The sequence below is a fragment of the Gavialis gangeticus genome, unplaced genomic scaffold (assembly GCF_001723915.1).
Source record: "Gavialis gangeticus isolate Ggan-Ray unplaced genomic scaffold, GavGan_comp1, whole genome shotgun sequence".
Taxonomy (NCBI): Eukaryota; Metazoa; Chordata; order Crocodylia; family Gavialidae; genus Gavialis; species Gavialis gangeticus.
In genome coordinates, this window is record NW_017729026.1 from 20,027,346 (window position 1) to 20,038,754 (window position 11,409).

The 11,409-nt window shown below is 42.8% G+C and overlaps 1 protein-coding gene across 3 annotated transcripts in view; it reads right to left on the minus strand.

Moving 5' to 3' along the window:
- Nucleotides 1–11,409, minus strand: part of LOC109299575 (dermatan-sulfate epimerase) — a 435,657-nt gene that overhangs the window by 19,377 nt on the left and 404,871 nt on the right. For all 3 annotated transcript variants that reach the window (XM_019520065.1, XM_019520063.1, XM_019520064.1), the window contains one exon: nucleotides 1,386–1,639. In XM_019520065.1, coding sequence (XP_019375610.1) covers nucleotides 1,386–1,639 — 254 coding nt within the window. The remainder of the gene's footprint in view (nucleotides 1–1,385; nucleotides 1,640–11,409) is intronic.

Sequence of the window (11,409 nt, forward strand, 5' to 3'; positions counted from 1 at the left end):
TCAGCCTCCAAAAGAGAAGGCTGAGGGGGGATATAGTGGCCTGTTATAAACTAATCAGGGGGGATCAGCAGGCACTGGGGGAGTCCCTGTTCCCCCAAGCACTACCAGGAGTAATTAGGAATAATGGTCACAAGCTGGCAGAGAGTAGATTTAGGCTAGATATCAGGAGGCACTACTTCACGGTCAGGGCGGCTAGGATCTGGAACCAACTTCCAGGAGAAGTGGTGCAGGATCCTACCCTTGGGGGTTTTAAGAGGAGGTTAGATGAACACCTTGCTGGGGTCGTTTGACCCAAGTACTCTTTCCTGCCACGGCAAGGGGTCAGACTAGATGATCTACTTAGGTCCCTTCCGACCCTAGAAACTATGAAACTATGGATCCTCATACCATCTCTAGCTGAATGGAGAAAGGAATTAATTAGGAGCTTTCCATTATGCCACATTACATACCAGTTTAGAACCTATCCAAATATTTCTGAAAAAGGTTAAGTTATTATTGTAACTCCAAAGATTGCAATTCAGCTGGAATCAGGGTCAATTCTCAACTCTGCCATTAAGATCATAAATCACTTAAGGCAGTGATTTTCAAACAGTGGTCTGTAGAACCCTGGGGTTCTGCAGACTATGTCTAAGGGGTCTGCAAAAGATGGGTATGATCAACCAAAGTATGTGAATACCGACACTTAAAATTCAAAGGGTCTGCACTTCCATTTGGAATATTTTAGGGGTCCGCAAATGAAAACAGGTTGAAAGATTAACTCCCTGAATGCCAGATTCCATTCCATGGCCTTGCACTGGACTGGTTGTCACTACCGTAGACCTAACCCCAGCCCTGGTCCCAGCACCATGCATGCAGATTGGGACCCAGTGCCCTAGCCGTGACCCCGTGCATGCTGGATTGGTCCTGCTGCCCCAGTCGCAGTTCCCTGCACTCAGTGGCATGTGATCTGGCCCTGTTTTAGGCTCAGTGATTAGGTTCTTCATCCCGGAAACAAAAGACCAAGATCCAAGGCCCCCTTGTTCAGGGAGGGATCTGAATCTGCATCTCTTTAACTTGCCAGCACAGTGTTTAATTATCACACCAGAGGTCAGGCATTTCCAGAGCAAGCACAATATAGCAAATTTACAATCTTTCATTGTGAAATCTTGATCAAAATTATTTTGTTCAATAAACTCTATGCCTTGTAAGCAGTAACAAAAGTTTAAGTTTAAGTAGCTGGGCTTTTGCTGGTGCATGCACCTTGACACCTGGCTGCCTTAGATGTTGAGTGCTAACACATAAAATATAAATCAAATTCATGTATCAAATTCTGAAACATTATTCATAACTTCTAGCTGAGTGAACTGGTACACTTTACAAAAATGATCCTATTGTTTAGCACATACCTTGATTCATCAGAACCAGGCTTCCTGCCAGCAGTGCCACACAGTTGGTAGGCTGATGGTTATGTAGGTATTGGAAACCCCATCCACGCCTGTATGATGTTTCATACATATATCCTGAGGCATTGGCAATGACCTCAAGAAATCTCTCCTGTTGATTCTTGCTCAGGTAATTGTACAAGAAGTCATAAGCAGTGGCAAAACCAACTAAAGAATGAGCAAGAGGGACTTCATCCCATGGTGCATCCTTCACTAACCTGTCAAAGAAGAAAGAAGTCAGTTGAGCTTCGCTGATGTTTTACCATGCTTTATGTCACATGTGGCTCAATATTTCTAAGATTAGGTGCCTAGTACAAGGAATTTAATACATAAAACAAACTTCTGGTAACCATTTCAGTTGCTTCTAAAAATGGACATCAGTCACCCTTAAAAACACACCACTTGTCTCAAATAAAGGTATTTATCTGCCTTAATTATTTACCTTGATATTTACAATATTTTAAACTTTTAAAAAGTGCTTGAATAATTACATGAAAGTCCTGTATATTCTGTATTGCAGTACAGAATATATCTTCAGAAGAAGCATAAATAGGAAGCAACAATGTGAGCTCTGTATTTCACATATGCCATCAATTAGCCATGAACGGGAGTTAGGATAGAAGAATTTGATCAAATGATATGAAAGCAGATCAACAGCTTTAAAATGGTTGAAAATGATCCTATTTAGACATCCATAGACAATGTCTACTTTGCCAAGGGGAATTACGGTGCTAAATCTAACAAAGTTATAAACTGAAACTAGAAAAAATTCATAGACCATATTTATTATTGTGTACATTTTAGATGCACGTGCATTTCAGATACTAGTTTTCCAGTGAAGAGAGTTTTAAGGAATACATGTAAGGTATTGATATTTAGTATGATAAATGATAACTCACTGCCTGCATAGTTTTCTTTTCCCTTTAACTCTGTTAATTCACTTTGCAGCATAGTTTTTATTTATAAAAAATAAAACAGCAAGGATGAAATGCAGGTCTCGCTGCAGTCACTGAAAAATTTACCATTCAATAAAGCCACGAATTCACCCTAGGTTTTTATAAATAGTAGAGTAAACAGAGATACTAAAAGTTTGATGGAACATGATTAAAAACAATCTATGCTGTTTAGTATGTATATATATTCAAAATGTGCCAATGAACAATTTAGAAATGTTGTGTTGCTGACTCTGTTGACTCAAAGACACAGAACGAGGTTTTATATCAAACTGCAAGCCATATCAAACTGCATATCAAAACAAGCCATATCAAACTGCAATTTCTAAGGGGAAAAAAGGACTTTTTTTAATGTCAATACATTTCACTGTGTAAATGACTGAAGAATTCAGTCAAAACACAGGACAGCCTGACATTTGCCTAAGGGCATACAGATTATTTGGTTTGGTAACTTTAAACTGCTTAAGTGGTCATTGGGTCACCTCTCTTCCCTTCACTGAGCATTCACTATCTAATGTTACATACCCACTTCCTTTAGGCTTCAGTTCTATCTTCTGCTTAGTGAAATTACAGTCCTACCCTATCAGTTCATTTCCAAGTATATTATTTTTTAATAAATAAGGCTTTTCTCAAACAAATTCTGAAGTAAACAAATATTTGAAGACTTCCTTCTTTTAGACTGGATTTTTTCTTTTTGCATTTTTCTCAACCATATTTCATATATATTTTTGTTCTTGCTATTGTTTGGGGACAGGGCTGTTGTCAAGGAACAAAACCAATAAAGATACATCAATATACATTTGATGGAGCTGCTAATCATTAGGGCACTGAAGAAAAGCTGATCAATTGTACTATCAGCCTTTTCTAGATCTGTGTATTCAAATTCTGTTCTCTATAATGTCTCTCACTCAACACTTCTCTGTTATTTTCTCCCAAATCAAACTCGAAACATACCAATGAGGACTTAATGCCAGATTCAACAAAAATTCTTATGGGGGGAGTTCAGGCATTCAGTGTGGAAACGCTGCAGCCCTTAAAGCCAAATGTTCCCTAGAAGCTCATTATTTCCATTTGACAACAGCAAACATTTCCAGATAAATTAACTGAGAAGTTAACTAAATTTGCTGAACAAGTCTGTACACACCCAGGGTGTTTTTATACTGTCTCCTTAGAGGCACAAAACTTGGAAACTGGTTAATCCATTATTTGTAAAACATAACTCATCTCTATATCTCATGCCATTTTTGCTATTTTACCCTCAATGTTCATAAAATTTACTACTAGACTCTAATTAATTGATAGAGCAGTTTATTTGTAGTTAAAGGTATGGTTAAACAGATATATTCTTCCCTGACTTACCACTGGGCACAACTACGCAGAATGCAACTGTTGTCATCTAAGTTGTGAACCCTCAACCAACAAATGTACCCTTGGACAAAAATTTTGTGAGCCTTCCTTTTTAAAACATGTCTCTTGTGGTTCTCACTAAACCTCTACACATTCAATACTCAGGCAGATGAATGCCACTTTAATAAGTGTCTCATTCTAGAATATGGCAGGGTACAAACTGTATACCACAGTAAAGTACAATGGAATAATTTTAGAGTTAAATCAAAGAACAATTTTACTTTACATGGCAGGATTATCACAAACAAGTTACAACAGGGCTAACAGAGTCCTTTTAAACAATCTGGGGATCTTTCATCAAAAAGGAATAGTAAATTCTAGCTTTCATTGTACGTAAGTTCTACTTTGGTAATTTTATTTTTTTGATTTGATGTAAAATGTAATTCAAATATTAAAATATGCATGGAGGTAGATTACTAGAAGACATTTTTAAATAAATAAGGGATTTAACCTATACAGGAAAGGTTAGATTTGCTCAATTATCAGTGCATTTAACTTACTGGCTTTTGACACAAATTAGGCAACACTACCACATGTAAGTACCTATGTGACACAAAATTTCGAACCAGAATAGTACTTTTCCTTGCTTAAACTAAATCATTATGCATACAAAAGAGTAACCTGCCCAACAAAATGATGGATCAATGGCTTGTCTCCAACAGAATGTATCAAATCAAAGATAAGGATTTAAAGAAGTTCAAATGTGAACACTCACAGATTTACTTAATATTCCATTTGAGCCAATGTTTATGCTTAGAATTGAATTTCTATTTAAAGCAGGATGTTTAGTTGGTGTATATCAGGATACCATCAATAGCTGAATTAATAACAGCTAATTTACACCCACTGGGAACCTAACACACTATGTTTACATTTGCAACACAATGGAAAAACAGCATAGGGGATTTCAAACCTGTCCAGATGCCCATGAAATCTCAAAAATGTGTGAATCATACAAAGCAAAATTGAAATGTCAAACATATGTCAGCCAGGTGTTCAATTTTGTAAATTGCAGCTGCAGCCTCCCAACTCCAATGAAACATCCAACAGCCAAAGAAATGCTTCAGGAGAGAAATGTATTTCCAACAATGCAGGAGGCATGTACAACCAGAGCAGGTGAGAAACATTCATCACGATTTGTCTGGAGAGCAGGACTCATGATTAGCTCACTAAGAAGTGCTTTTATGTCTAACTTTTTTGGGGGAGGGGATGGTTATATAGACAGAATTTTAAGAAGTCAGCACCACTCTGAAATTAGTTAAGCCTAAAAATAGGAGAAAAGAGATACTCTATCAAGGGTGATGATGCCCATTTCACATAACTCTAGAGGGCATAAGTAGTTTATACTTTAAACCCTAGCAAAATGCTCCTTGGGTGCTTCTACACACACAATAAGTACAGGGGCAAGCAATTATTTTGGCTGGAGGGCCACTTAATGAGTTTTGGTGAACTGCTGAGGTCCCCATGGGTCACCCTGCCCCTTGACAGTCGCCCTGCCCCCTAGTCACCATATTGGGACCAGAAGTCCCCACCCCCTAGCCCCTAACCTTTTCCACTGGAAGTTCCTCCCCTCGCTGCCTGCCAGCCCCATACTCCTTTTGGAAGGAGGGAGGGTTGCCATCTTAGAACCAAAAAAAAGGGCAAATCATTTACTAAAAGTCAAACATCTACTATAACATATTTTAATTTTATTACAAAAAATATTTTTGTCAGGATTTGTGTTTGCATAGACTATATAGAGGTGATTGCATAATAACTCAAAAATAACGTCTTACTCTTGTATATTGTACGTATGGTGGGATGTGTATGTATGGTGGTGTGTGTGTGTATGGTGGGGCATGTGTGTGTATGGTGGGGTGTGGGGCTGTGAGTGTAGGGGATGTTTGAGGGGGTGTGGTTGTGTGTGCGGGGGCATAAAGTATGTTGGGGTATGTATATGTTGGTGAGGGTTGTGGGGGAAGGGTGTGGGTGTATGAGGTTTGTGGGGTGTGAGGGAGGGTGTGGGAACCTCCCCGCACTCCCCCCCCATGGCATGCAGCTTCTGCTGCTGGCAGCAGCAGCAGGTGGCGGGGGAAGAGTTTTAGGGCACTCATGCTCAGTGCAGGAGCTGGCACCTGGTGGGGTGTGGCTCTGGCCAGTGCTGTGCATGGGGTGGGGGAGTTCAGCCTGCCTGGCCACCTCTATTGTGGGGGCTCCACCTGGCCTGCCTCCAGTTACCAGTTTTACACCAAGGGAAGCCCTGTGTTGGACTCCACAGGGAAGCAGAGGGTGAGGCTCCCTCCACTCCTAGTGGAATCCAGGGACCTGTGTGGCAGAGGGCAGGGAAGGCAGTTGGCTCCAGTGCAGGCACAGAGCCCATGCAATAGAGATGGTCCAGGCAGGCTGCGCTCCTCCCCCCTTGCACAGTGCAGGCCAGAGCCATGCCCTGCCAGGCGCCAGCACCGGGCACTAGCACCCTGAGCCGCCCCCCTGCCTTCAGCTGCTGCATGCCAGGAGGGAGTGCGTGGGGGTCCCCATACCCTCTCAGCTTATCTCACACCCACACCCTACCCAGCCGAGCTCTGCACTCCTGCCACCCCCCAGGCTTGGTGCTGCTCTCCATGCTTCTGCCCAGCTGCAGCTGCAGCTTCGCCTCCACCCCCCACTGCTTTGAGGGAATGAGGGTGCTACAAGCATGGGGCTAGCTGGCAGGCTGTCTGCATACTGAATCATCCTCATGCCCCAGCCAGCCTTGCCAGTGTCTAGATGTGTGGTGCAGCATGCGAAAAAACACCAGATAGTACTAGTGTTTACAAGTACTAAGCTATGTCGGCATGTATTAGTTTACTGCAGCTTAACAAGGCCACATGTATAGACGCTGAGACTTTACTGTGGAGCTAATTAGACAACTCTACAGTAAATGTCTCTTGAAGATATACCCCTTGTTATCTCCATACTCTTTAACCCAGGGGTTTTTAACCTTTTTAGATTCAAGGCCTTCCCTTCATAACTCTTCTGAATTTAGGGGCACCCCATTTTAAAAGCTAGTTTGTTTCTTACAGTGCTTACCTCCTTGCACCCTGTGGCAGCCTTAAAAGGATTAATGAGGTGGCAGGACACCTCTGAGAGCATAGAGGGGAGGGTGCACAGTGTTTTGTGCCAGCAGGTGCTGGCATGTGGGGCAGCTTGGGGGTGGGTTACTAGACACCGGAAGGAAGAAACTGCCCATATAACAGGTGGAAAGGTGTGACTGGCTGATGGAGACACAGAAGCTGCAGCCAGATGAGGGCAGTAGAAGCGCACCCTGCCATGCCCCATTCTTACCACTGTCTGTACCTTCCTGCTCATGGTCTGTACCTGAGGGGGTAAGCACAGTCCCCACCACCGTGGCTGCTCCTTTGGGGAACTACACTCTGGTGAACAGAGCCACCTGGTCCCAAAGCCCCTCGTAGCATGCTAACAGCTGGGGAATGAGCCAGGGTGAAAAAAGAAGCTCCATGACCCCAATCCTCCTTGGCAGAGAACGCAGCTCAGTGCACAGGGGTAGTCAGTGCAGGGGCATATGGGAGCATGGGCAGAAGCAGGAACCCTCAGAAGAGCAGCTAGGTGTATGGGGAGGGAGGGTAGAGACAAGGTACTCAGCAGGTGGAGGAGCCAGTAGCCACAGGGACCGGGTGCCATAGCACATTAAAAGCAACTTCACATCACCCTGGTTGGGAATGGCTATTTTAAACCCTTGTTTTACTGCTATTCCATGGACCTGGTACGTCAAGAGGTGCAATGCATGTTCACCTTGGAAATTATATCATAACCTCTGAAACATTTCAGCAGCGTACCAGCATGAAGGAAAATGTCACAATATACTACTTATACAGAAGCTGCAGGGAAAAATAATTGATAACAAAGGTGTAATATGGACTTTTGTTGATCCTATTATCAGAAGCCAGGTGGCATTTGCAGGCATCAAAAGATGATGCTGTCCACAAAGCCATTAATTATGTGACAAACTTGTGATTTGGGATCTTTTCATTAAATACCACCGTAGCTAACCTGATAATAATCTAGGCCAGGTGTCTGCAAAGGGGTCAGGCAGACATAAGAATTCATAAATAAAATGTAAGGTCAAGATATTGAGTGTGTTATCTCTGATCCAGAAGAGCAATTACCATATTTACTCAAATATAAGAGGACCTCCCAATAATTAGATTCTATATATGGAGAATTTATAAATTTGTTATAATTTTCCAGGTATAGAAACTAATTATTGGGGGTTTATCTTGAATTTGTCCCCCTCCCACTGCAACAGCATGGAAAGTAAATTGGGTCAGGGGGAGTTAAGTGGTCCCCTTGCCCTCTGCCTTCCCCAACTTCTCCTCCCTTACTGTCAGACCCTGCTGTCCCTGAGCATATGGAAGTGAGGGACAAATGTGAATACACTGCTCCTGAAATAAACATACCTACGGTAATTTGCACATAGGAAAACTATTATGGGTACCCATAAATCTGATAAAACATTTTACTTAATGAAGTTTCCTTTTATGAGCTTTTTTCCTCATGCTGATTGGAGGGAGAGCCTCATCTTGTATTCAAGTAAACATGGTAAGCACATGCTTAAGTCAAGTTAAGCATACATGTAAATGCCTTGCTGGACTGCAGCCAAGGTGCTCACTCATCTTAAAGGAATTGCCCCAGTTCTTATCTGTAAAGTTTCACAAATTTGGTTCCATATACATCTAGTATATGGAACTGTGATACTTTTTGCTCGCTTTAAACTACTTATTGAATGTTATTACAAATGGCAGTCTTTGGCTTTTCAGATCATTTCCAAGAGCTCTTGGTAATTTAAGAAATATTGAATGTCAGGACTTTTTCTTTTAGAAATCATAATAATTACTCTTCCTATTTTTTGGCCACAAACACCCACCATCCTCCTACTACAGAGCTGAAATTCTAACACTCCTGAAGTCAGTGGATACCCAGCAGTGTAGGACATATTATATTAAAGCTCTGTTCCATCAGATGTGTAGTAGTGATCTATACAAATGAAACCAGTTATTAATGGTCAAATATTCCAATCACAACAACTGAACATTTTGCTGTAAGTCACAGAAGATAGATCAAAGGTCAACTACTCAATAGTTCTGGGAACTGAGCTATGCTTTCATCCTGAGTGCATTCCCACAGGTCAGACTTGATGAACACACTTGTGGTGATGTGTAGGAAAAATTGTAACTGCTGGTCTGCATTACAGCTATTCCATGGAGAAACAGACTGTAGTTTCCAGGGCTGGCAATCCACCTTTTTACACTAAACTGTTAAAGAAGAAATCTTAGAAGCATTTATATATTTAAAATATCCCTGAGAGGTGTACTGGAAAACAACAATTCTTGAATGTTGCCAAGAATAAAAAGTAACAGCAAGCAAGATGAATCTAATCTTAACAATAAACTAAATATTTGACTGCATATAGCAGTTTGCAGGTCTTGCTTGGAAGGTCACTTAGTGTGGAAATTTCAGAAGTAAATAGGCACTTCTTAGAACCTATTGTCACTGCACCAGACTCTCATTTTATTATTTCCAAAGAAAGGAGAATGGATTTCCACCCCTTCCCTCCACCGCCCGGAAATAGCAACAACATTAATACATGAAGGAATTTTTACCATTATACTAAACTTTGAAAAATTATGATAATGCAAGATAAGTATTCAAACTACATTAGAATCCATGTAAGTAGGAGGGAATTATTAGAGGCATTTCATTTATTGACCAAATTTAGGAGCACTATTTTTTGCCAGGATTGCTCTTGTTAAAGTTCTCATCTTAATGTTTCATCAATTTCACTGTCCTTTAAGGGTATGATACATGGTCAGATTTGGGTAAAAGAGCAGTTGAAGTATTTTGCTATGATTCCATAGAAATGACTTAAAACTCTTTCCTGGATTTGTGTTAAAAGGTTAACCCCCCACTCCCTACCACCACCCCTGCTGATCCAGCTGTAAATGGTTACTTAGTCACTCAGGTTGAGACGTCAAGGGTGGCTGGATGTGAGGTTGTATGTATCTCTTCCTTGTGTGCCATTTCTACAGAAAATTATGAGATACAGGGATTTCAAATAGGAATCCATAATGTCAAAAGCTAGGGACAGACATTCGAAAAGCTTGAGCTTGAATTGATTCAATCTTTGCATCTTAGTCTAACCTGGATAGGCTGAGCCAGTTTGTAACTGTACAGACATCCCAGAAATGCAGGCAGGCACATGCTCGCAGTAGCTTAGGCTAGAAGCCTGGGGGGTACTAAAGCAGTCCTTCCTTCCCTTCCACAGTGCTGAACTGAGGAGAGTGTGGTTAGGTCCTGGCAGAATGCTCCAATTAGGGAGAGGTTCCCCCCTTCTAACCAGCCCAGCAGGGAATTGATAACACAGTGTTTGTCATCCCTACTCAGTGTTTATCTGCCCATTAAAAAAACAATGGAGGCACATTTACCAGCTACCTGTTGATTCTGCCTTTGTCCTGTCTGCCACAGCACAGCCATAGCTAACATGTGGTCTGCTAGCTCAGGGTTTTCAACCTTTTTAATAAGTATACCTCCAGCAGCCAGATGTGGAGCAGGGGGAAGTGGGTGGGAGGAGCATGGCACGCAACTGGATGCAGAGTGGCAGCAGTGTGGGGAGGTGGATGGTGGCAGCAGCCACCTTCGTGTGCAACCTCCACCCCGCCCATATCTAACCATCTGGGAGGCGCCTGTACAGCTCACAGAGGGGTGCTGCTGCCTTCGTTTCACCCCGACCCTGCTCCTTGGAGGTGGCATCATGGTGTGCTGGGTGGCAGTGCTCCGTCCCTGCCTGTGCATATGCCCTAGGGCCTTCCCTAGTTCTCCCAGGGGTATGCATACTCTTGTTTGACAACCCCTGTACTTACTAATGTTGAGAGGTGTCTGTGTAAGGCAGGCAGATGGGGGGAGCAGGAGGAAGCCAGGCAGACTCCTGCAGTCTCTGCTCAGCTCCAGCCAGGGATCAGAGGGGAGGGGCCAGCTCTGCTGTGGAGCAGAGAGCCCCACCCAGTCCAGAGAGCATGCTGGGATGCTGGGGGAGTCTGGTTTAACTTGAATTAGAAAGGGGTTGGGACAGACATTACATAAACCAGTTTTAGCCAAATCAGTTAAATCTGATGCTATGTTCAACCAGATTTATCTCAAACCAGTTTCAGCCATTTTCAAACTGATATATGTGCATTGAACGTTGTGAGGGAAAGAAGGAGGGGACAAAAGGGAATTGATCAAGCCCTCCAAGGGGGCTCTTCGAAGGCCAAGAAGGGGGTTAGACCCCTCGGAGGTCAAGTGGGTATTGGAAGATGGCTGCAGACGGCTGCAGCAGCCGCTCCGATCAAGGGAACCCTCTTGGTCGTAGTGTTTGTTTTGATTTTTATTTTCCTTTTGTGGATCATCTGAGTGGACGTGTGGATACGGGGCCGGACCTGACAGTTGGCCACCAACCTGGTGGAACGGGCAAGGGTGTAGGGGTGGCGGAGCCCTCAGAAACTCGAGACCCACAGGACGCTGGTGAGACTCATAATTGGACTGCATGTGTCGGACATCTGAACCAACTCCATTAACATCAAAGTCGTGGCAGGCGAAGCAGACGCGTGTGACAC